Source organism: Lacerta agilis, chromosome 12 (assembly GCF_009819535.1).
Source record: "Lacerta agilis isolate rLacAgi1 chromosome 12, rLacAgi1.pri, whole genome shotgun sequence".
Taxonomy (NCBI): Eukaryota; Metazoa; Chordata; class Lepidosauria; order Squamata; family Lacertidae; genus Lacerta; species Lacerta agilis.
This window is the reverse complement of record NC_046323.1, coordinates 51883927-51910300: the sequence shown is the minus strand read 5'-3', so window position 1 is coordinate 51910300 and position 26374 is coordinate 51883927. Positions and strand designations below refer to the sequence as shown.

General features: G+C 48.3%; 1 protein-coding gene across 1 annotated transcript in view; it reads left to right on the top strand.

The window, feature by feature from the left end:
- Positions 1-2676: 2676 nt before the first annotated feature.
- Positions 2677-26374, top strand: part of ALS2CL (ALS2 C-terminal like) — an 81172-nt gene continuing 57474 nt past the window's right edge. The window contains exon 1 of the mRNA XM_033165644.1: positions 2677-2720. Within this exon, the coding sequence (XP_033021535.1) occupies positions 2691-2720 (30 nt within the window). The 5' untranslated portion in view covers positions 2677-2690. The remainder of the gene's footprint in view (positions 2721-26374) is intronic.

The window sequence follows — 26374 nt, the reverse complement described above, 5'->3', positions numbered from 1 at the left end:
AGACTGGAAAGAGAAGTTGCTCAATTGCAACTTATTACCAAACTTAAAACCATGGAGAGACCTGGTCTGAATAGAGACATTGGATTCTTATCTCATTATACATGACAAAACTAACTTTAGCCACCTCACCCCTTGCTTTTTCCTGTAAGACCAATTGCAGTCGTTAACAATCATCAACAGGTTTTCCACACCTATCAGCCAATCCCCCATTCCCACCCCCCTTCTGAGTAATACCCCTCCCCACCCTCTCCCTATATATAAGGGTCTGGTGACTTCTGTTTCAGTGTGTCTGAATAAGTGTGCATGCACACGAAAGCTCAAACCAAGAACAAACTTAGTTGGTCTCTAAGGTGCTACTGGAAGGAATTTTTATTTTATTTTATTTTGTTTTGACTATGGCAGACCAACACGGCTACCTACCTGTAACAGTTTTAATAGTGAGTCCGTAAGTGACTGTGGAGGCCAATTCTGGATCCACACATCCTTCCGCAGTGGGGACATTAGTTTCCGGGTGGGAGTTGATCCCGGTGAGGGTTTGCCAAGCGTGCCTTCCTCTTAGCATGTTTCTCCTTTGCGTCCTGAGTTCGAGTGTCTTCAAAGCCCATGACACCTTTGGTAAAGGCTGTTCTCCAACTGGAGCGCTCGCAGGCCAGTGTTTCCCAGTTGTCAGTGTTTATACTACATTTTTATAGATTTGCCTTGAGAGAGTCTGAACCTCTTTTGTTGACCACCAGCATTACGCTTTCCATTTTTAAGTTCGGAATAGAGTAGTTGCTTTGGAAGATGATAATCGGGCATCCACACAACATGACCAGTCCAACGAAGTTGATGTTGAACAATCATTGCTTCGACACTGGTGATGTTTGCTCCTTCCAGTACACTGGTATTAGTTTGCCTGCCTTCCCAAGTGATGTGTAAAAATTTTCAGAGACACAACTGATGGAATCTTTCGAGGAGTTGGAGATGGCGTTTATAACTGGTCCACGTTTCACAAGCATACAGTAAGGTTGGTAGTACAATGGCTTTGCAAACAAGCATTTTGGTTTCCCTGCGAATGTCCCGGTCCTCAAACACTCTGCACTTCAATCGAGAGAAAGCCGCACTCGCAGAGCTCAGGAGGTGCTGGATTTTGGCATCAATGTCGGCACTTGTGTTTAGGGAGGCTTTTAATGTTTAATAGATTACAGTGGTACCTCTGGTTACGTGCTTAATTCGTTCCGGAGCTCCGTTCTTAAAAAGAGTTTGGATTTGATATCCCGCTTTATCACTACCCTAGGGAGTCTCAAAGCGGCTCACATTCTCCTTTCCCTTCCTCCCCCACAACAAACACTCTGTGAGGTGAGTGGGGCTGAGAGACTTCAGAGAAGTGAGACTAGCCCAAGGTCACCCAGCAGCTGCATGTGGAGGAGGGGGACGCGAACCCGGTTCCCCAGATTACGAGTCTACCGCTCTTAACCACTACACTACACTGGCTCTCAAACTGTTCTTAACCTGAAACTGTTCTTAACCTGAAGCACCACTTTAGCTAATGGGACCTCCCACTGCCGCTGCGCCGCCAGAGCACAATTTCTGTTCTTATCCCGAAGCAAAGTTCTTAACCTGAAGCGTTATTTCTGGGTTAGCGGAGTCTGTAACCTGAAGCGTATGTAACCTGAGGTACCACTGTATTGCATTTTAGTGTTCTGTTGGAAGCTGCCCAGAGTGGCTGAGGAAACCCAGCCAGATGGGTGGGGTAAATAAATTATTATTATATATTATTATTATTATTACTTCTACAGGGGGTTGGACTAGATGACTCTTCTGGGCTCCCTCCCGACACTACAATTCTATGATTCTACAGGCTAAAGCCAGCCCACCCAGACTCTAAAATGATCTCGATCTTTTAACTCCTTCTTCTCATGACAGGCTGTGGAGATCAGGAAGTCCCCTTGAGTATCAAATTCTCTCTTTCGTGAAATGCATCAGAAAACAGCATGAATCACTGTTAAGCAATGTTTGACCTGCCTCTCCCTATCTGAGCAAAGGTCTTGGGACAATACCCGCATACCAACCCAGATACGTAGACTGTTTGCATGGGTTTCAAGCTGCTCTTAGCTTATCGCTGATTTAAGCGGCCGTTCGAATGCTTAAAAAGTTGTTTTCCACTCTTTTTACGGAAGGTTTCGTTGCTTTAAGCTTAGGCACAGACTACTTGAAGGACAGTGTGAAACGGACAAGACTCTGAGATCTTCAGAGACCCTCAGAGGAATGGGGAACACAAGAGAGGGTCTTCTCCTGGGCTGGGCTTTCTGTGACTCTACACTTCTACTGCTGCCTTCAGAAGTCTTTGATCTCCTCCACCAGAATTAGGGCTTGGTCATCCCATCAATGGTCAAAGAACAGCCCCCCGTCCTCGGATCCGGCTTTCTGGAAAACTTCAAAGCATTTCAGGGATGAAGATAAGAGGACAATCCTGTCGCCATGAAAGTTCCCGCCTTATCTCGCTGCTCCGAACTGAAACCAGCACCTCCCAGGCCAGACAGACCTGTCTTAAGAATTTCATAGCCCTCCAAATCTGATGCCGGGTCAAATCCTGGCTATGCATTCTGGAGGAAGGAACTCTGTGTTCAGCCAAAGAGCCACCTTTGTTCACCCACAAAGTCCTGCCGTTCCTTCCCGGGGACGGTGAGTTTCGAGCCCTCTCTAAGAAGATGGGGTCCCCTCCTCTGCGCGGACAGGTGGTAAGTTGTGGGGCTCAATACTGCCGGTGCAAATTTTTGGAGTAGCATTTTGTATATCCCTTTGCCATGCCACGCCATGCCATGTTGTTAGGAGGAGGTTTTCGAAGGTTGCCAGGGGCCTAGTTGCTGCTGATTTACTGCTGGATTGTTTTAAGAGGGCATGTAATTGGTGGTGTCTTAGCCAGCCCATCCTTGTTCTAGATCAGGGGTCAGCAACGTGTGGCCCATGGGCCGGGTGCGGCCCACAAAGACCGTTTTACCGGCCCCCGAACCGAGCTGCCCGAACTCGCTCTGCACTAAACCGGCGCAGTGCAGGGACTCGCCGGGTGGCGCTGGAGTCTGTGCACTCACAGATACCAGAAATCGCGCCGGCGCATGTCCAGACGCCAAAAAAACGCTTCTGCGATTTCCAGCGTCTGGCATGCGCAAGAAGATGATTTCCGGTGCCGCGGACATGCGCAGACGCAATTCCCGGCGTCGAGCTACACCAGTCCAGCCCGTTTTGGCGGCTGTAACCCTGGTTCCAGGAGCCCTTTGGCGCCTAGCTTATATATCTGAGTTCCTAATGCTGGAAGGAGGCTCTCTCGGGGTTAGGATGGAAGGCAGAGAGGCGGGACTTACTGACGCTCATGACAAACAGGGCAAAGATCCCGACCACTTGCCAGAGGCGCAAGCCCCAGATCACCACAGTCTCCGATGTGATGGGGTCTGGGTTTCTTTTCGGCGGCTCGGTGGTGGCCTACAAAAAGAAAAGAAAAAAAAAGAACAGGAATTGTTTAGAGCTTACGGGCGGAAGGTCAAGGGATCGTACCCAGCTAAGCCCTACTCAGAGTAGACCCATTGGAATTAATATATTATGAACATAAACAGCTTTAAGGTCGATATCTTTATGGCCCCGGCGCCTATGGATGAGATCTGTGACCTGCGTGTTTAATGCAGTTTATAAATTTAACCAACAAAAAAATGTGTAACTATAAAGATTATACTGCCCTACACTCGCAGGTCGCAGTTCTCATCCATAGGCCGCCGGGGCCATTAAAGATATCGACCAAAGCTGTTTACAGCAATAAAGCATAAGCCATAGACTACAAACCATATAGAAAAGTTAGAAATAGTTCCCACTAACCACTGCGGAAGGATGCCGGGTGGACCAAACTCCTGTCATCTGAGCATGTGCAGTTACTATCCTCGGCGTACACACCTCAGCGTAATCGCAACTTATATTTAAGACTGGATGAAAGCTGGTTGATGAAACTGCGGTATTTCTCGAGGAATTGCAGGATACTCGTGGCTTGTGGCTGATGGCGTGTGATCAAACATCAGAGGTGGGAGAGCGTTGCTGGAGCTAATTGCTAATGCGTAATGTTTATTGTCAATGTACAACCTGTGTACAATGAAATTAACTGAGCCTCCCCCCCCCAAAAAAGAAACACTCAATCTCTTATTGAACAACACACCACCTCCCAAGTCAATTTCGCTATGTTATTTTCCGTTCAACAGCCCACGGAGAGAAGCTATTTTTTAGCTTGTTGGTACGGCTGATTATACCTCTATATCTCCTGCCCAAGGGTAGAAGATTAAAGAGGTGCTGGCCGGGGTGCGAATTGTCCCTGGGAATTTTTTTCGCTCTCCTAAGGCAACGATCCCTTGCGATGTCATCTAGCGGGCTCAGGGGACAGCCCATGATAGCATGTGCTGTGTATCACCACCCTCTGTAAAGACTTTCTGTCCGTGGCTGTCAAGCCAACGTACCACACTGTGATACAATATGAGAGGACACTTTCTATCGTGGAACAGTAGAAGGAGGTCATCAATTGTTGTTTAACATAGTTCCTTCGCAAGACCCCGAGGAAATGGAGTCTCTGTTGGGCCTTCCTAACCACCTGAGTTATATTGTTTTTCCAAGTGAGGTTTCCACTAAGGTAAACTCCCAGGAATTTGAAGGAAGAGATTCTCTCCATACGACAAACCCCCCCCCCCCGATATACAACGGGGCAGGTTCCCCTCTCTTCCTCCGAAAGTCCAACACCCATCTCCTTTGTCTTGCTAATATTTGGGTGCAAGTTATTCTCTAGGCACCATGAAGATACTTTTTGAAGCTCCCCCTGTACACTGAGCGCACGGAAACGCCGTTTACCTTCCCGCCGGAGCGGTACCTATTTATCTACTTGAACTTTGACATGCTTTCGAACTGCTAGGCAGGAGCAGGGGACCGAACAACGGGAGCTCACCCCATCGCGGGGATTCGAACCGCCGACCTTCCGATCGGCAAGCCCTAGGCTCTGTGGTTTAGACCACAGCGCCCCCCCCCCCGTGTCCCAAGGACTCAGCTATACATTTTAAAATACGTTTTAAGTGCATTATACAAATGTGACACTAGATGGCGATGGCGAGCTTATGGCAAATTCAATATATTTTTCACACCACCCTTTTTAAATGAAAAAAAAAGCATTTTCACAATGTTTTTATATGCGTCTAGATTCCACCTGTCTCTGGTTTCAGTCACTGCGACGGCTGAATGGGATTGTTCCTCTGCACCTTTTAATTGTGGTTGTTTACACCTTAAAGTTTCAATTGCAATCTTTTTTTTACATGTATATTAATTATGAGGTGGGTTTTTTTATATAGAAAACGAGATTCTGTATTTCGACAATGGTGTGCAACTCTTTTTAAAGTTTTGTAAACTTCTTAGGAGTCAATCTGGGCACTCAGTGGCTACAGATTAAATAACAGCAACTCTCCCGACCTGGAAGTATGCATGACTGGAGAAGCTGCTAGGAAAAGCAGAGCAGAGGAGCAGAGCAAGAGGGCGAAGCCAGTAAGTTGGCAATCCCTAGCAAGATCAGAGCGCCCCCGTAATTAATGTTTGAAAAAGCAAACTTCAAAGGCAGCAAACCCTTTTGAAGGAAGCTTGCGCTGCCCTTAGATCTTTGCACAAGTGAGGATTCGAAACGGAATCAAGCTCACAGCAAGCTAATAAAAATATTTTTTCAGCCGCATCTTGCTGGAATACGCGATTGCATCTGCAAATAATGTTGCTGGAGAGAGTCTGCTGTGCCTAATAAACTGTGGCGCAGCGCCGCTTGCTGTTCAGAGCGCGTACTGCAACCGAGGAAACGCCGATCTGCTAGCAAACTGGGAGAGGCAGTTTTATCTGAATTTAAGATGCGTTTTTGCTTTTTGTTTTCAAACAGTTGCTTTTTAACTGAACTGTGGGTGCAATTGTGCATACAAAGACAAATTAAAAAGCAAAACAGTACTCCTAAAAACAACACCTCCACCAAAAAAAGATATCCCTCCTCCTCAATGCATTTTAATTCCCATCCCCACTGGCAGGCAAATTGCAATCGCTTGGTGCAGTCCTCAAAGGGATCAAGAGGAACGTGACGGTTTTGCAAAACGCCTATTGCATTGCTTTACTCCCTGCCTCCCTTTTCTTATTTGAATATGAAATTACAAGATAGAGGAGAAAGTCCGTTAAAAGCTCATTAAAACATTTTAAAAAAGAAAGAAAGAAAAAGGAAGGAAGGAATATGAAGGAATAGAAGGGGAAGAAATGGAAGCACTGAGAGATTTCACTTTCTTGGGTTCCATGATCACTGCAGATGGTGACAGCAGTCACGAAATTAGAAGACGCCTGCTTCTTGGGAGAAAAGCAATGAAAAACCTAGACAGCATCTTAAAAAGCAAAGACACCACCTTGCCGACAAAGGTCCGTATAGTTAAAGCTATGGTTTTCCCAGTAGTAATGTACGGAAGTAAGAGCTGGACCATCAAGAAGGCTGATCGCCGAAGAATGGATGCTTTTGAATTATGGTGCTGGAGGAGACTCTTGAGAGTCCCATGGACTGCAAGAAGATCAAACCTATCCATTCTCAAGGAAATCGGCCCTGAGTGCTCACTAGAAGGACATATCCTGAAGCTGGGGCTCCAGTACTTTGGCCACCTCATGAGAAGAGAAGACTCCCTGGAAAAGACCCTGATGTTGGGAAAGATGGAGGGCACAAGGAGAAGGGGACGACAGAGGATGAGATGGTTGGACAGTGTTCTCGAAGTGACCAACATGAGTTTGGCCAAACTGTGAGAGGCAGTGGAGGATAGGCGTGTCTGGCGTGCTCTGGCCCATGGGGTCACGAAGAGTCGGACATGACTGAACGACTGAACAACAACATGAAGCATCAAGCCAGGGGTGAAACTAGGCTTTACAGTGGTACCCTTGGTTCTCAAAACGCCTTGGTACTCAAACAAATTGGAACCCAAACACTGCGAACCCGGATGTAAGTGCTCCGGTTTACGCACTTTTTCGGAAGCCGAACACGCTCCGTTTTGAGTGTTATGCGTCTGTTTTGAGTGTCACACTTCCATTTTGGGTGCCACCAGTGGCGTAGGGAGGGGGTGGGGGCGGTCCGCCCGAGTACTACCCTGGAGAGGGTGACAATCCGGGTGCCCCTACCTGGCTCGCCTCTGCCCAGACGGGCTTGCTTGGGGCTGGCGGCCGGCAGCGCGCTGCTATGGATCGCTGCGTGCTGCTGGCGGACCCCAAGCAAGCCGGTCCTGTGCTGGCCCACCGGCAGCGTGCTGCTCCCAGCATGCAGGCACAGCGTGTGTCCGACACAAGCGTCGGATTTTGCGCCTGTGCGCTGGGAGCAGCCGCTGCCGGCGGGCCAGCCAGCCCAGGCTTGCTTGGGGATCGCCTGACGGCAGCGTGCCACCCACAGGCCCTGGAGCAAGCCGTCTGGGGCTCGGCTCGCCCGGCAATGGCCACTCCCAGCGCACAGGCGCAGATTGTGTATGACCCATGCTTGCGCACTGGGAGCGGGCACTGCCGGGGGCCAGTCCCGGGTGGGTTTGCTCAGGGGTCTCCTGCCGGCAGCGTGCCGCTGGCGAGCTCTGAGCAAGCCCGCCTGGGGCTCGACCGCGGTAGCGTGCCGCTCCCCCGCATGCAGGCGCAGCGTGCATCCGAGCATGCATCGTACATTGCGCCTGAGGCACTGGGAGCGGTGCTCTGCCAGCAGGCGAGGTTGCTCAGAGCTTGCCCGCCGGCAGTACGCCGCTATGGAGCACTGTGCGTTGCTGGCGGGCCCTGAGCAATCCGCGAGTTGAGGCCGCCCCCACCCGGGGCTCGCCCACCGCTGGTGTGCCGCTCCCCTGAACTCCCCTGAAACCACGTCCCCCGGGTGCTTCCGGATTTGCCGCCCCAGGTAGCTGGGTGGCTTCCTCTGCCCCTGAGCGCCACACTTGCGTTTTGAGTGTTACACGGAGGTCTGTCTGTTTTTGCTAGTTATTTTGCATTTTTCTTTTTGCGGCTCTTTTTTGTTTTGTTTTGCGACTGTGTGGAGCCCAGCTCAGCTACTGATCGATTGACTGTGCGACTGCAGTACATTGTTTATTGCTTTCATTTGATGGATCTGTGGTCTCGCTGGATGGTAAAATCCATGTTACATTTGCTGTTTTAGGGGTGGTTTTTAAAAGTCTGGAACGGAATCATCTGTTCTGCATTACTTCCTATGGGAAAGCGCGCCTTGGTTTTGGAACGCTTTGGTTTTGGAACAGACTTCCGGAACGGATTAAGTTTGAGAACCAAGGTACCACTGTATTTCACCCGGGTCAAAGACCCAGTTTGGCACCTCCCTATGTGCATTTGCATACAAGCAAATCGGGAGCCTCAATGGTGCCCCTCTGGAGGCTTCACCAGAGGCAAAAAAAAATCCTGGCTGCCCCCCCCCTGTGGCTACAACCCTGCATCAAACTTCAAACCCAGTGAGAGTCGGGGGGGCACTTTGGTAACCGTTTCCAGCTGCCTTGAAATACACCCCACCTCCCTCTTACAGCACTGCTGGAAAAGAGGAGCCTGAAAATGACAGTTACCCAAGCCAGTTCAGAGAAAAGAGAAAAGGTTCCTGAAACATTGCCCTTGCTCCGAACTGGCTTCCTGAAACATTGCCCTTGCTCTGACTGGCTTGTGTAATGCCACCGAATAGCCGAAACGTGACTAGCTATGCAGTACTGCAGTGTGACGAGAGCCCGGTGCTTTTCCAGCCTCTGCTGGGGTCTGGGGAGCCTGTTTTAACCCTTCTTGGCAAACCCATGAGGGCTAGGAACTTGCTTGCTTCAGTTCTAATAATAATAATAATATGATTTATTATTTATACTCCGCCCATCTGGCTGGGTTTCCCCAGCCACTCTGGGTGGTTCCCAACAGAATTAAGAGCACAATAAACATCAGACATTAAAAACTTCGCTAAACAGGGCTGCCTTCAGATGTCTTCTAAAAGTCAGGTACACTGGTACCTCGGTTTAAGAACAGCCCTGTTTATGAACTATTCGGTTTACGAACTCCGCAAAACCGGAAAGTAGCGTCCCGGTTTGCGAACTTTACCTCGGTCTAAGAACGGAAGCCCGAACGGCGGGAAGGGCACCGGCGGCGGGAGGCCTCATTAGGGAAAGCGCACCTCGGTTTAAGAATGGTTTCAGTTTAAGGACGGACTTCCGGAATGGATTAAGTCGTAAACCAAGGTACCACTGTAGTTGTTGGTTTCCTAGACATCTGGTGGGAGGGCGTTCCACAGGGCGGGCGCCACCACCGAGAAGGCCCTCTGCCTGGTTCCCTGTAGCTTTGCTTCTCGCAGGGAGGGAACTACCAGAAGGCCCTTGGAGCTGGACCTCAGTGTCCAGGCTGAACGATGGGGGTGGAGACGCTCCTTCAGGTATACTGGACCAAGGCCATTTAGGGCACCAACCCTTTGAATTGTGCCGTTGCAGCAGACGGAAGAAGATAAGCTGCAGTTCTGCCAGGGAGACTTGCTTTCTAGGGAATTCTAATGCCTGCTATTTGATCCCCTGTTCAATTGGTGCCAGCTAATTCTTAGGGAAGGAGGAAGAAGGTTAGCAACGTTCAGGTTACAGCTGATGCATCTTTCGGCAGCAGAAACCCATCTTTCAGCCATGCCCGGCCTCTGCTCTCGCTGCATCCGCCCAAATCAAGCTCCGTTGAAAATCCATTGCGGGATGGTTGCAATTCTGGGTCCCCCTCAGAACAGCAGTGTGTCTGCTGTTGAAAGACAGAATCCATGTGAGGAGCCCCTGTGCAGTGGGGTGGCTGAAACACAGCCTTCCCGATCACATCCTTCTAGGGCTGTTATCCCTCCAGGTTCACCTGGCGTCCTCCCAGTGGCAGGTGACTCTTCAGGTGGGCGCAGGAATCGCATCTCAATAAACCCCAAGAGATGGGACACCCGACGTAAAAAAAAAGATGTAAATTGCTTTACGTAATTTACATATTCATCAATATAGATAAGCGTGCCTTCCAGCCCGGTGTCTAGAATCAGAACCATAGACTTGGAAGGGACCCACAGCGGACATCTAGTCCAACCCCCCTGCGGTGCAGGAATCGCAGCTCAAAAATCCCGACAGATTGCATTGCAGTGGGTTGGGTTGGATGACCCTCAGAGGTCCCTTGCAACTCTTAAGATTTCATCAGACGGCCACCTGACTTTTGTTGGAAATCCTCCAACGAAGGAGATTCCACCATCTTGCGAGGGAGTCTGTTCCCCTGTTGAACATCTCTTAAAGGTAAAGGGACCCCTGACTGTTAGGTCCAGTCGTGGACGACTCTGGGGTTGTGGCGCTCATCTCGCTTTACTGGCCGAGGGAGCCGGCGTACAGCTTCCGGGTCATGTGGCCAGCATGACTAAGCTGCTTCTGGCGAACCAGATGAGCGCACAGAAACGCCGTTTACCTTCCTGCCGGAGTGGTACCTATTTATCTACTTGCACTTTGACGTGCTTTCGAACTGCTAGGTGGGCAGGAGCTGGGACCCGAGCAACGGGAGCTCACTCCATCGCGGGGATTTGAACCACCGACCTTCTGATCGTCAAGCCCCAGGCTCTTTGGTTTAGACCCCAGCGCCACCCGCATCCCATCTCTTACCATCAGGAAATTCTTTAAATGCTTAATCGGAGTCTCCTGGGAATGTGAATCCATTGTTTCAGGTCTTATCCTCTGGAGCAGCAGAAAACAAGCTCTGCTTGTGTTCCAGCCTGCCAATAACCCCAGAACTGGACACATCTTGCTGCAGGATCCACCCCTTTGCCATGAGAGCGCAGGGTGGCCAGCTCCCCCCCCTTCCCTGGTGCCTTCTGCCTGGTGCCTGCAACTTGATCTCTGGCTATTAGCAGCTGGTGTGTTTTCTCAGCAGACTGCTAAAAGCTTCCTGGTGTCTGCAGACCCGGCTGCAATGGAAGGAAGGAGAGGAGAGTTGCCAGGCTGGGTTAACACCCTGCCCCAGGGCCATAGCTCAGTGGCAGAGCATCTGCTTTGCATGCAGAATGTCCCAGGTTCAAACCCTAGTAGCTCAAGGGTAAAGCTGTTGCCAGCCATCGATAGCCCTCTCTCCTTCAGGAATTTGTGGAATCCTTCTAAAGGCATCTACCTAAGGGACCGCCTCTCCTTGGTATGTCCCGGGTAGGACCTTAAGGTCCTCAAATAATAATTATTTGGAGGTCCCGAGCCACAAGGATGCTTAGGTTGGCTTCAACTAGGGCCAGGGCCTTCTCAGTACTGGCCCCGACTTGGTGGAACAGTCTGGCACAAGAGACCAGGGACCTGCAGGATTTGGCATCTTTCTGCAGGGCCTGCAGACAGCTGTTCACCTGGTCTTTGGGTTGGTTTCAGTTTAACCCTGATGTTTCGTTCTTTTGGTGTGATTGGTGGGCTACTTAAAAATGAGGCTGCAGTTTAGATTTAATTTTAAATTGTATTTTAATCTGTATTTTAATGAACTGTTTATGTTTTTGTTGTGATTTATTGGTGTTAGCCGCCCTGAGCCCGGTTTTGGCGGGGAAGGGCGGGTTATAATAAAATGTATTATTATTATTATTATTATTATTATTATTATATTATTATTATTATTATTATTATTTTTGGTTGGCAGCCATCACTGCCTCCTGTTGGAGGGAGTTCCACTGCTTCTTCTTTGACGATCACTCATAACTGAGTAAGATGGTCTTCCATAAACACAGTCTTAACAGTGAGTCTGTAGTGACTGTGGAGGCCAATTCTGGATCCACACGTCCTTCCACAGTGGGGACATTGGTTGATCATGGTGTGGATTTGCCAAGCGTGCCTTCCTCTAGCACCTTTCTCCCCTGCGTCCTGAGTTCGAGCATCTTCAAAGCCCATGACGCCTTGGTAAAGGCTGTTCTCCAACTGGAGCGCTCGCAGGCCAGTGTTTCCCAGTTGTCGGTGTTTATACTACATTTTTATAGATTTGCCTTGAGGGAGTCTTCAAACCTCTTTTGTTGTCCACCAGCATTACGCTTTCCATTTTTAAGTTGGGAATAGAGTAGTTGCTTTGGAAGATGATAATTGGGCATCCGCACAACATGACCAGTCCAATGAAGCTGATGTTGAAGAATAATTGCTTCCACGCTGGTGATCTTTGCTTCTTCCAATACACTGATATTAGTTCGCCTGTCTTCCCAAGTGATGTGTAAAACTTTCCAGAGACACCATTGATGGAATCTTTCGGGAAGTTGGAGATGGCATTTATAAGTGGTCCACGTTTCACTAGTAAGGTTGGTAGTCCAATGGCTTTGTAAACAAGCATTTTGTGTTTCCCTGCGAATGTCTTGGTCCTCAAACACTCTTCGCTTCAATCGGGAGAAAGCTGCGCTTGCAGATTTATTTTCAGATAATTTTTTATTGATTTTAAATAAACCACATACATAGATATAACATAACACAAAATTTCCACTAATCGACTTCCCCTTCTTCCTTCTTATGTCTTCTTTACATCATTCTTATATTCCGCACAATTGATCGCTTGCAGATTTAACTAAGCACTGTGTGAACAATCATTTCTTTTCTCTGTCCTGAATCTTCCAACATTCATCTTCCTTCGGTTTTCCAATATTCCTTTCCCAGTACCTTTGAGTAGAAAATCTGCTTTTCCTCCCAGTGTCCAAATATTAAGGTGCAGGAGCTCTCCAGTTAAAAGCAGCTGGCAACCTTGCTACTGCTAGTGATGCAGCCTTAGGAATGTTACAGGAATCTTTAACACACATTTTCTCCTGCAGATCTTGGTGGTGGTGGGTGGGAATAAACAGTTCTTCTTTTCTTCTTCTTCATTTCTCAAACCCCAGTGAGCCTCTCGCCCACAAGGAAGACTTACACGCACTTTGGGGCATGTCTACTCAGCATTAAGCCCCAGATAGTTGAATGGGACTTACTCCAGGTAAAGTAGGCGTCTAGCTTCATGCAAGAGAGTTGCTCTCCCCATCTTTTGCAAACTTCCAGTCAGTCAGTTTGGGTAGGAGGCGGGGCTGCTACTCTTTTTAAGACACGCCTCCTCTCCAAATGGGAGCTTTTAAAAAGAGGAAACTGAAGCAAGTCTGTCTCGAAGAAGAAAAAGCAAAAAGAGGGAAAGGAAGGAGGGGGGAAAACAAGCTTTTCAAAGGACGCAGTGGCCTAGAGAAGAATAGAAGAGGCTACCAAGATTGACCCGGGATGCAGGACAAAGCTCAGGTAGGATGCTTGGATAGCAAGATGTGAAGATGTCTTGAATGTAGACTTGTGGTCCCAAATGTGTGCTGTTTGGAGGCAGCTTCTGTGTTACTTAAGCACTGCCTCTGGGAGTCAGATCTGGGACTTAACTGGGTTAGGACAATATTTGCTCCCCAAGAAGTGTGTGTTGCAACCTATCTTTCTCTGTTTGCCTCTTAAGACCTGGTAGACAGAGGTGCATTGCCTCTAATACAGGTGAAACTCGAAAAATAGAATATCGTGGAAAAGTCCATTTATGTAAGCAATTGTTTTCATTAGCTACTGGAGTTGAATATATGAGATAGACTCACGACATGCAAAGCGAGATACGCCAAGCCTTTGTTTGTTATAATGGTGATGATTATGGCGTACAGCTGATGAGAACCCCAAAGTTGAAATGGTTAATTTGGGGGTTCTCATCAGCTGTACGCCATAATCATCACAATTGTAACAAATAAAGGCTTGACGTATCTCGCTTTGCATGTCATGAGTCTATATCATATATTAGTTTCACCTTTTAAGTTGAATTACTGAAAGAAATGAACCTTTCCACGCTATTCTAATTTTTCGAGTTTCACCTGTAATCATGGCCAGCAATTCAGAGGCAGCTTTTAAAAAGTGCTCTATGGGCTGTAAGAATGCAACAACAACAACAACAACAACAAAAAATAATAATAATTTATTATTTGTACCCCACCCATCTGGGCGGCTTCCAACAAATATTAAAATACATTAAATGTCACAGATGAAAAACTTCCCCAAACAGGGCTGCCTTCAGGTATTTTCTGAATCTTATAGTGTGCAGCTTCTGCACTTTGGAACTCCCTGCTTATTGATATCAGGCAGGCAACTTCGCTGTACTATTTCGGCACCTGCCCAAAACATTTTGTTAAATATGCCAGATGTTAGAAGTTGATGTGAGTTTTCATCTATTGTTTTAATTTTCCAAACGTCTTAAATCCTTAGTGGTAACTATATTGTTTTATTCTTTCTAGTAAACTGCTTTGAGGTTGTTGGGTTTTTTTTTTACCATCAAGAGGTGTATAAATTTTATAAAATACGGTGATGATAATGATATTTGAGCAATACCCCCCATATTCCCTTCTTTGTTTGCAACTGTTGCCTTCTTTAAATATTCAGAGATGGTGAGCAGATGGGCGGAGCTAATTGCTGTTAATGGTGGTCTGTATCTGGAGCAGGTTTTGCAAACTTGCTACTGCGATGGTGCGTATTGCAATTTCGGGATCTCCTGTGATTCAGAACTGACCTGAATTTTGTTCAGATAACTGAGGGGCTTGGCCTGCCCAACTTGGCAAGCTCACGGGCAGATTTGTAGCTTTTTATTTACCCGGAGTTAAGAGCAAGTTGGCCTAGGGTTTCCATACGTCCGGTTTTTCTAGGACATGTCCTCTTTTTCAGGGGTAAGGTTTCTGTCCTGGCGGATTTTTTGAATTGCTAAAATTCCTTGTTTTTTTTTCCTTTGGTACTAAGGGAGTGGGGGCACGGGTCGCGCTGTGGGGTAAAGCACAGAGCTAGGCTTGCTGATCAGAAGGTGGGCGGTTCGAAACCCAGCTCCCGTTGCTCGGTACCTGCTCCTGCCCACCTAGCAGTTCCAAAGCACGTCAAAGTGCAGTAGATAAATAGGTACCGCTCTGGCGGGAAGGTCACGGCGTTTCCGTGCGCTGCTCTGGTTTGCCAGAAGCGGTTAGTCGTGCTGGCCACATGACCCGGAAGCTGTACGCTGGCTCCCTCAGCCAAAAAGCAAGATGAGCGTTGCAACCCAGAGTCGTCCGCGACTGGATCTAATGGTCAGGGGTCCCTTTACCTTTACCTTTACTAAGGTAGCCCTTGGGAACTGGTGGTTCTGAGAGTTTTAAATTGGACAAGGGCTAATTCAGACATGCGTGTTTGGTATTCCTTTACTTGTTTTTCAACAGCTGTAAGAGCCAATGTGGTGTAGTGGTTAAGAGCGGTAGACTCATAATCTGGTGAACCGGGTTTGCGTCTCCGCTCCTCCACATGCAGCTGCCTGGGTGACCTTGGGCTAGTCACACTTCTCTGAAGTCTCTCAGCCCCACTTACCTCACAGAGTGTTTGTTGTGGGGGAGGAAGGGAAAGGAGAATGTGAGCCGCTTTGAGACTCCTTCAGGTAGTGAAAAGCAGGATATCAAATGCAAACTCTTCTTCTTCCTCCTCCTTTCCCGTAAAAGAAAAATAAATCAAGGCAGCAAACAACATGATAGGAAATTCCAGGCATGCGCAGTGCATCCGAGTCGGCGCCGCTGCGACCCGCCGCTCGTTCGGCAGGTCGCCTGGTCACCGCGTGGAGCAGCAGCGCCAGGCCGGATGGACTGCGCATGCATGGCATTTCTGTGCATGGGCAGCCCGTCCCGACATATGTCGGGACACCCTGCCCCAAGGGGGGTGCCTCCGCGCCACCGCCCCGGGCAGCGCTGAGGCTTCCTCGGCCACTGATCATGATTCATTAAGGACTTTCAGAGACTTCAGTTTGCTGGTTTTGCTGTTTTGAATCATTCCATAAAGTCTTTCATATTGTGTTTGTTTCTGGTCATTGTGTTGCTTTTGATATTGCTGTCCTTAAGCAGGTAAGCAGAGGAGCTAATTTATTGCCTTCATCTCCCACCTTATTCTCCAAGAGGTACATCGTTTCACCCCCCACCTCCTCAGTTAATCCCTACAAGAGAGGTGAAGAGGCAGCAAATGACTCCAAGGTCACCCAGGGAGCTTCATGACCGATTGGGGATTGAACCCTGTTCTCCCACGTCCTAGTCCGACACTGTAACCACTACACCACACTGTCTTCATAGAGTCCTTCTGCTATGAGACAGCTCTATAAATTAAGCAGGTAAACAAATAAAGGGGTACCTTGGTTCTCAAACACTTTGGTTCTCAAATTCCGAAGACCCGGAAGTAAGTGTTCTGGTTTTCAAACTTTTTCAGACGCTGAACATCCGATGCCACTGTCAGCTATTGTTTCCAGGGCGTCTGCACCAATCAGAAGCTGCGCCTTGGTTTTCGAACATTTTGGAAGTCAAACGGACTTCCGGAATGGATAAAGTTTGGCGCTTTTGTTTTTGCTATTTATTTTGCATTTTTGTTTCTGCGGCTTTTTCAATTAATTTGTTTTTGTGACTGTGTGGAACCCAGTTCAGCTAACAATTGATTGATTGATTGATTGATTGATTGGTTGATTGATTGTGTGACTGCGGAAATGGATAACCCCCCCCCCATCCAAACAATGACTATCATCAGTGCAGGTAAGAACAAAATTAATTTTTATTTTTATCATCTACAATACTGTTTTATTTATTTTATAGTACAGTGCAATGATTATTGCTTTCATTTTATGGATCAATGGTCTCGTTAGATAGTGAAATTCATGTTAATTGCAGTTTTAGGGTTGTTGTTTTTTTTAAAGTCTGGAACGGATTAACCCATTTTGCATTACTTTCTATGGAAAAGCGCGCCTTGGTTTTGGAATGCTTTGGTTTTGAAACCGACTTCCGGAACGGATTAAGTTTGAGAACCAAGGTGCCACTGTATAGGGAAAGCCAAATGTCCCTTAGAGAAGGATCCGGAATATTTTCCTTGAAGCTTGAATTTGTTTAATTCTGGATTGTTGTATTTGATGTTTTAATGTGTTGTAAATACAGAGCCTAGAAGGTCGGAGGTTCGAATCCCCACGACGGGGTGAGTTCCCGTTGCTCGGTCCCTGCTCCTGCCAACCTAGCAGTTCGAAAGCACGTCAAAGTGCAAGTAGATAAATGGGTACCACTCTGGCGGGCAGGTAAACGGCGTTTCCGTGCGCTGCTCTGGTTTCGCCAGAAGTGGCTTAGTCATGCTGGCCACATGACCCGGAAGCTGTATGCCAGCTCCCTCAGCCAATAAAGCGAAATGAGAGTTGGACACGACTGGACCTAATGGTCAGGGGTCCCTTTACCTTTAAACTGTGTTTAATTGGATGTAATTTGATTTAATTGGAAAATAATAAAAATTATTTTTTAAAAAATAAACTGCATTGAGATTTTTTCTTTAAAATGCAAACAGTGTAGAAAATTATCAGCAACAACAACAACTCTCATTGAAGGGGGAAAGGCACGTAGACGTTCTGTTGTGCCGACCGTAACCCAGGTTTAAGGTGGTATTTGGCGATTAGCTTACGGTATATATCTGTTTCTAACACTGATTTGAGGCTAGTAGCCATTACTTGTCCTCTCCTCTACACAGCCTTAATGACCAGGGCGTCTCCACCCCTGGAGAACCTGTGGGGTCCTCAGGGCAAATCTTTAAATACAAAGCCGCTGAGGGTCAACCCTATCTGGAAGAAATACCTACTGAGTTGGCAGCTCACCCCTACGCAGGGGGGGGGGCAGGCTGTAGTTACATGGCGACGATAGGAATGGTCTTTGCACATTCTCAAAAGATGCTCTCTCACACACGGGCTGTGCATTCCCCAAACAAACCCCTGCGTCACATTTCTGGGACTTGGGCGAGCTTTTTACAAACCTCGTCCATGAGAGCTAGAAACTTGGTTTCTCTCTCCCCCAGGCCTCCCCCAATACAGGAAAAACCAGCTGTCTCCCTCGGGGTGCAAAATTCCGTGTTTGGATCATCATAGTTTAGCCGAACCCCTCTGGCTTGGTTCTGCCACCTGAAACCCAAACAGGACTGGCCAAACAGTGTCTCTGAGTTGCCCTGATGCCGAACGCAGTCAAAGGATAATAATTACATCCCGTGCAGGGTTTCCCCCCCCCCCTTTCTCCTTACCTCTATCAGTTGACTCAGCGCGGTCCGGGAGTAGCATAACAGCAAGGAGGGGGACCCGCTGAACGGACAAAGGGTCGGTCTCATGGGGTGGTCCAGCGCCATCTTCCCCCCTGCCTGTATCTCGCTCCTCTTGTCTCTCTGCGAAGCGGAGCCTGCGAAGGGTGGCTGATGGATGGCCCGGCTAGCTGGCTGCTAGCTGTCTTGTCGATCGCCTGCCTGCCACCAGCCCAGCCCCCCCCCCCAGCATCTGCTGGCGATGGCCCTGCACCCTCCAGCAACCTGCGGCCGCTTCCCTCGCAGCCACAAAGGCAGCCCTGGGGAGGCATTAATTAATTCATTAGGCTGGGTTCGTTTACACTCGGCAGCCTTGGTCCGGGGAGCAGCCGGGGTGGGTGGGTGCGATCTCCCAGGTCGACAGTGGGATGATGTTGCTGGCTGTTCCTGCCCAGACTCCGCTCTCCCCAGAGACCCGGCTTATTAACTTATCTCCGGCCTGCTTTCTCTCCGGCGGAGGAACCGGGTCTGAATCGCCTGGTTTCCTCCTCCTTCCTGATTGCACAGATGGGTAAATGAGAAGGGCACCTGCATGGGATGTGCAAGCTGTGGAACGGCCGCTCGCCTATGACGATCAGCGGTGTCCTCCAGGCGACCAGACGCAGAAGCTGATTTACGGCGGAAGAGGGTTGGTTATCTCTCCCACCACCACCCAATGTCCCTCTTTCGAAAAAGGGTAGGGAAGAGAACTCTTGGGGGCTGGGGTGGTGGTGGGGGCGACCGGTCATGGTTGTATGCTGAGTTTTGATTTGCGTTGACCAGCAGATCAAAATGTATTCCTTCTCCATAAATGCTGTTGCACCTTCAGGAATATCCTCTGCCTCGTATTCTTGCAGGGGAAGCCACAAAGTCAGTTTAGGAAATTCTTTCCAGTAGCACCTTAGAGACCAACTGAGTTTGTTCTTGGTATGAGCTTTGTGTGCATGCACACAAAAGCTCATACCAAGAACAAACTCAGTTGGTCTCTAAGGTGCTACTGGAAAGAATTTTCTATTTTGTTTCAGTTTAGGAAGCAATGCGGGTGCCAAACAGATCCCTCGTAATTAAGTTTCACATTTCAAAATGTCATGTTTGTGCATGCGGTTGTGTAACTATCCCTGCCAGCCGGATTGTAAGCTCTTTGGGGGCAAGGACCCTTCATATCCTTGCTGCAGAACAATGTCTGTTTTTTTCCGTCCCGGATGCTGAACCCAGTCTCTGCTTTCCGGCTTAGAGCTGTCAGTCGTATCCTCGCTTTTTAATTCTCTCAAATGCTTGCCAGCTTAGGTTCGACAACAGCCGCTGGCGGCCTTCTGCCAAGGCTTCCAGGTCTTGGCTGCCATTCAAGCAGTTTCCATGAGCACCAGGAATGCGTTCGCAGTGCACCCTGGGAGACATTAGATGTGCCTCTCTCTCTCTCTTTTTTTTCCTTCCCTGGGAGAGCAAATCGGAAGGGTTGGCCTCGGAGACTTCCGTCAACAGGGAAGCATGTGAGCATGAAAATTCTCCTGAAGGGCTGGGACTTTGGGGAAGGGCCAGAGAGGGGAGCAAAGGCCATCCGTATTTCGCAGAGGAAAACAATGCACAGGTTGGCGGAGGTCCTTGCCCTGTGGTCGTGGCTTGCTGGCGTCGCCTGACCCCCACCTTCTAGCACAATGAGCCATTGTCTTCTCGGCGGGTGAGTTGCGGGCGACAGAACGAAACCCGAAACGTTCTCCTACGAATTTCTCCCCTGCCCGTCGCTGTCAAAAAGTGTCAGGGAAAGAACAGAGCTTGCGGAGAGACAGAGAGGGACCAGCCCTGCTGAGATGCAATTTTAGGGGGATGTGGCTGTGAGGTCTTGGGTACAGAAATTTCTCGACTTGATATCGTGCCTGCAATGGCCTGGATGTTTTTCCTGCGTGGTCAAATCCACACTGTACATTTGAAAGTACATTTAAGAACATATTTTAAAGCGCATTGGCTCCATCCCCCATCCCACCCAGGATCCTGGGAGTTGTAGTTTGTTAAGGGTGCTGGGAGTGGTAGCTCTGCAGGGGGTAAAGCGTTCCCTCCCCGCAAAAAAAAAAAAAAAAAAATTCTGGGAATTGTAACGCGCCTTAAATGTTTCGTGTAGATATGGCCGTGTTAGGGCAGAAAGTTGTGTTAGGAAGAAAGTGAGAAATAACTGCTGGGTTTGATCATTTAGTTTTTAAAAGCTTTTTTTTATCCCCAGGAGATTACAGCATGAAAGATAACAACAGAGAAAGGCGGGGAATGGAGGCAAGAGATGCAATGCCTTGTTGTATTGTAGGACATGGACACTGAGAGCTTGCCTGTGGAAGGCTTGAGGTTAAAGATGGATCTTTTGAGGAGGTCAGAGAAGTCTCAGAGGTGTGGCATTGTTGCCGAACTTTTTATTTGTTTATTTGCAATTTCACTCTGCTCTTTAGCCAAACAGACTCCCAGATTGGCCTGCATGCAGACGAGGGAAAAACGAGACAGTCCCTGCCTGCAGGCTTGCAGTCTAAGAGATGCAGCAGCAAAGGAAAGCAGAACTGGGAGGGATGAGGAAAAAAAGCAAGATCAGATGCCAAGTCTTAAAACTTAAAAAAATGGTAGGAGGATGGTCCCAGCAGGGGAGAAAGGGCGAGATCCTTTGGCGATAAGCTTGCCTGCCATGTTTGGTGATGAGAACACATTTTGTGTGCATTTTCTAAGGCGGCATTGAATGGTTTGCATGGAAAAACCCCAAGTTCAATGCCCAGGAGCTCCAGGTAGGTCTGGGAATGCCCCACCTGCCTTGCTGGGGGTTAGACTAGATGACCCACTGGGACCCTTCCAATTTCGCAGTCCTATGAATCTCCCGAGTTTTGCTCTTTATTGGTGAATCTAAGCTAGATGGTCTGACTCTAGCTGCGTACGCACCATGCATTTAAAGTTGTTGTTGTTCAGTCGTTCAGTCGTGTCCGACTCTTCGTGACCCCATGGACCAGAGCACGCCAGGCACCCCTATCCTCCACTGCCTCTCGCAGTTTGGCCAAACTCATGTTAGTAGCTTCGAGAACACTGTCCAACCATCTCATCCTCTGTCGCCCCCTTCTCCTTGTGCCCTCCATCTTTCCCAACATCAGGGTCTTTTCTAGGGAGTCTTCTCTTCTCATGAGGTGGCCAAAGTACTGGAGCCTCAACTTCAGGATCTGTCCTTCTAGTGAGCACTCAGGGCTGATTTCTTTGAGAATGGATAGGTTTGATCTTCTTGCAGTCCATGGGACTCTCAAGAGTCTCCTCCAGCACCATAATTCAAAAGCATCCATTCTACGGCGATCAGCCTTCTTTATGGTCCAGCTCTCACTTCCGTACATTACTACTGGGAAAACCATAGCTTTAACTATACGGACCTTTGTCGGCAAGGTGATGTCTTTGCTTTTTAAGATGCTGTCTAGGTTTGTCATTGCTTTTCTCCCAAGAAGCAGGCGTCTTCTAATTTCATGACTGCTGTCACCATCTGCAGTGATCATGGAACCCAAGAAAGTGAAATCTCTCACTGCCTCCATTTCTTCCCCTTCTATTTGCCAGGAGGTGATGGGACCAGTGGCCATGATCTTAGTTTTTTTGATGTTGAGCTTCAGACCATATTTTGCATTTAAAGTATCCACACACAAAAATAAAATAACAATCCTGGGAACTGTAGTTTGCTAAGGGTGCTGGGGACTGCAGATCTGCAAGGGGTAAACTAGAGTTACCCCTGGGGAAAGGGTTTTAAATGTGTCTGTGTAGATTGATTCCAATGCTCCGATGTAGTTGTGCCATTTGGCCACAAGATGTCGCCGTTACAGTTTTCTCAAGAACGCGGTTCTCTGCAAACAACAGGTGATTTGACCCCAAAACAGGGAAGGAAAGTGGAAATTGTGAGGTTGTGGGCCCTCCTTGAATGGACACATTGGTTTTCAGCCGGTTGCTCACCTGTCATTGAAGACTGCAGTTGCATCCTGCGTTCAGCCGGAAGCTGGACTGCATGACCTCTGATGTTCCTTCCAGCTCTGACCTTCCAGGATCATGTCATGCCGCTATCGCTTTCCAAGCTCTTTGTTTCCTACACCGGCCTCCTAACAGGGATTTCGTCAGCCTCGGGCGCCCAAATGTTGTTGGACTACAACTCCCATCGTCCACAGTCGGTTTAACAGGGATGATGGGACTTGTAGTCCAGCAACCGCTACGCCGGTGGTACAGCAATTAAACCGCTAGCAGTGTGTACGGAGGTCCTGGGCTGCCCAGATGACATGGCACCCTCCCCTCTTGGCCTCGCCGATGGGGTCCAAAAGAAACCAGAGCAAGATGTTTGACACCAGCTTGGCTGCAGGAGTTGCCAGAAGGAGACACCATCCAACTGCCTTAGGGACTCCATTCTGGATTTGTGTAGGGTTCACTCCAGAGCCTTTTTTACCTCTCGAAGATGTCTGGCAAGGCAGTGGAGGTTTAGGATCAGAGTTTCCCTTCATCTAGATAGGTTCCCTTCCCAGGTGGACGAGCTCCATCTTCCCCTCGCTTCCCTCTATGGCGTGTGCAGAGACCACCTTGTTGACCGTTGGACCTACTCTTGGTCTCATCTGCTCAGTCTGCCCGATCCTGTCTTTGCACACACTGTAAAGGTAAAGGGACCTGAAATATACTCGGAGTCCAGTGTGACTTTCATGCTCTTTATTCAGCTCATAGTAGTGAGGAATGCAGTTTCCCCAAAACGTTTGCTTTATATACACTATTTACACAATGGGCCCCACGTGATTGGCTAATTCCGGGATACTCCTGTATGCCAATCAGAGTGCGGATTCACTTCCACCTGGAGCTGGATTGGGTGGCTCCTGCGGACCAATCAGACTGCTGCAATCTCAATCCTATTGTTCTGGGACCAATCAGACTGCTGCAATCTCAATCCTATTGTTCTAGAACCAATCAGACTGGTGCATTTTGGAGCCTATTCAACTCAGTACATAACAGGACCCCTGACCATTAGGTCCAGTCGTGTCCGACTCTGGGGTTGCGGCGCTCATCTCGCTTTAGTGGCCGAGGGAGCCAGCGTACAGCTTCCGGGTCATGTGGCCAGCATGACTAAGCCACTTCTGGCAAACCAGAGCTGTGCACGGAAATGCCGTTTACCTTCCCTCTGGAGCGGTACCTATTTATCTACTTGCACTTTTGACGTGCTTTCAAACTGCTAGGTTGTGGCAGGAGCTGGGACCGAGCAACAGGAGCTCACCCCGTCGTGGGGATTCGAACCTCCGACCTTCTAGGCTCTGTATTTACAACACATTAAAACATCAAATACAACAATCCAGAATTAAACAAATTCAAGCTTCAAGGCAAATATTCTGGATCCTTCTCTAAGGGACATTTGGCTTTCCCTATACAGTGGCACCTTGGTTCTCAGACTTAATCCGTTCCAGAAGTCAGTTCCAAAACCAAAGCGTTCCAAAATTTCATATATAGCTATATAATCCCTAGTATAGTAAGATAAGACCGTCGGAGCAGGCATTTTAAAAAAAGTTTTTTTTTTAATGAACCACCCTAGTAGGGCAGTAATTGTTCCTTGATAATTTGTCACCCCCTCCATTATGGAACATGGGGCGGACCACCCCCTACGCCCCCCCATTGCTACGCCCCTGTGTGCAAGCCCTTATATAGACTTTTGAAATTGCCCACCTTGTAGCCCAAGACCACCCCCCTAAAACATCACACATATATCACAGAAGGAGCCGGTTTACAGCAGAAATCCTGCCTCCCAGACTACCTGATAATGGTCACTGATTGCATTACCTGGGCAGCCAGGCTATTCTTTTGTAATGGTTAGTACTTGAGTTCTCGGAGTCCAGGTCACAGGTTCACCCTGTTCATACACAAATACGCCCTTAAGACAGGATTTGCAAGCAAAAAGACAATGGGAAAGTTCCCCCCAATTGCCTCCCTTACTGCAGAGGAATATTTGAGGTCATTGGGAGAGTCAAAATGGCTTCAGGATTTCTCTCCTGTACTATTTCAGACACATGGTTCATATCTTTAGATATGTGTGCATTTATGAATAGTTATTCTGTATTTGAGACCTTAAAGGTAAAGGTAAAGGGACCCCTGAACATTAGGTCCAGTCGTGTCCAACTCTCATCTTGCTTTACTGGCCGAGGGAGCTGGTGTACAGCTTCCGAGTCATGTGGCCAGCATGACTAAGCTGCTTCTGGCGAACCAGAGAAGCGCACGGAAACTCCCGCTGGAGTGGTACCTATTTATCTACTTGCACTTTGACGTGCTATCGAACTGCTAGGTGGGCAGGAGCTGGGACCGAGCAACGAGAGCTCACCCCGTTGTGGGGATTCGAACCGCCGACCTTCTGATCAGCAAGCCCTAGGCTCTGTGGTTTAACCCACAGCGCCAGCCGCGTCCCTGGGAAGCCCCTAACACGTGGGAAACCCCTAATTCACTGAGGGTTTGAGACCCATTGGCTGTGCACATCTGGTTTAACCAGGGCCGGATTTAGGTTTGATGAGGCCCTAAGCTACTGAAGGTAATGGGGCCCTTTATATGTCCAGCCGTCCTTCGTCAACAACAAATTGTCGCTGTTTTTTTGTGTTGAATATATGCTATATGGTAATATATGGACCTAATAGGTATCTCAGGCCATTTGCACATGCAGAATGTAGGCACCCTATATATAGAAATGAGCAAACCAGTCATATTTTAGGGAGCAGGCTAGCAGGCGGGGCCCATTCCCCAAACTCGGCCCTCCAGATGTTTTTGGCCTACAACACCCATGATCCCTAGCTAGCAGGACCAGTGGCCAGGGATGATGGGAATTGTAGTCTCCGAAGATCTGGAGGGTCGAGTTTGAGGAAGCCTGACTTACATCATATGAGCCTACACAACACACAAACACTGTTGCTGTATGAAGGTTTTATTTTATTGGTTTTTTATCTTATATTTTGGAAATTTACATCCAGGTTTTTTTCCCTTTAAATTTTTTGGGGGCCCCCAAGAGAGTGGGGTCCTAAGCTCAACATCAAAAAAACTAAGATCATGGCCACTGGTCCCATCATCTCCTGGCAAATAGAAGGAGAAGAAATGGAGGCAGTGAGAGATTTCACTTTCTTGGGTTCCACGATCACTGCAGATGGTGACATCAGTCACGAAATTAGAAGATGCCTATACGGACAAAGGTCCGTATAGTTAAAGCTATGGTTTTCCCAGTAGTAATGTACGGAAGTGAGAGCTGGACCATAAAGAAGGCTGATCGCCGAAGAATTGATGCTTTTGAATTATGGTGCTGGAGGAGACTCTTGAGAGTCCCATGGACTGCAAGAAGATCAAACCTATCCATTCTCAAAGAAATCAGCCCTGAGTGCTCACTAGAAAGACAGATCCTGAAGTTGAGACTCCAGTACTTTGGCCACCTCATGAGAAGAGAAGACTCCCTGGAAAAGACCCTGATGTTGGGAAAGATGGAGGACACAAGGAGAAGGGGATGACAGAGGACGAGATGGTTGGACAGTGTTCTCGAAGCTACTAACATGAGTTTGGCCAAACTGCGAGAGGCAGTGAAGGATAGGCGTGCCTGGTGTGCTCTGGTCCATGGGGTCACGAAGAGTCGGACACGACTGAACAACAACAACAAAATCCGGCACTGGATTTAACCATCCAGTCAAAGATGTTTCCTGGGAATGTGGCCGCTGTCACAATCGGACAGCTTCTAGGAGCCCCAGGTGAGAGCTGGGGGCATGGTGGGGTCCCCAACAGTGAACAAACTACCCCCGGAAGGAACACGACGTGTCCCCTATCCAGGTATTACGCACTTACCTAAAACCCCCACACCCTGCGGTTGGTGTTTTCCATTTTCAGCTGCGAGAAGCTACCATTCGAACAGGCAGTTGTGCACCGAGCAGCTAAGGTTTCCATAACTTCTCAAGGTTATTCTCTGTCATGTGTTAAATAGCTGTTCCTGGTCACTGACCGAAAAATGGCCACCTCAGCAGTTCCAAGCCATGCCGCTCATCAATTCTGTGCATCTAGGAGGAAGCTGGAAGGACGTCATTGCAGCCTGGAAACTTTAAGGCAGCTTTGGGGGGTGTCACATGAACCAAAGTGTCCCACAAAGGGCAGTTTTGGAGCTCTAGGGAGAAAGCCAGAGATCTGTGGTTTGCTGACAGACGGGGTGATATGCGCCAGGATTTTGGATACCCAACTGAACTACAAAAATGGGAGGAATTATCGGAAAGCAATTCAAAATTTACAGCATGCTATCTAATTAATTTTCCCAGTAGTGATGTATG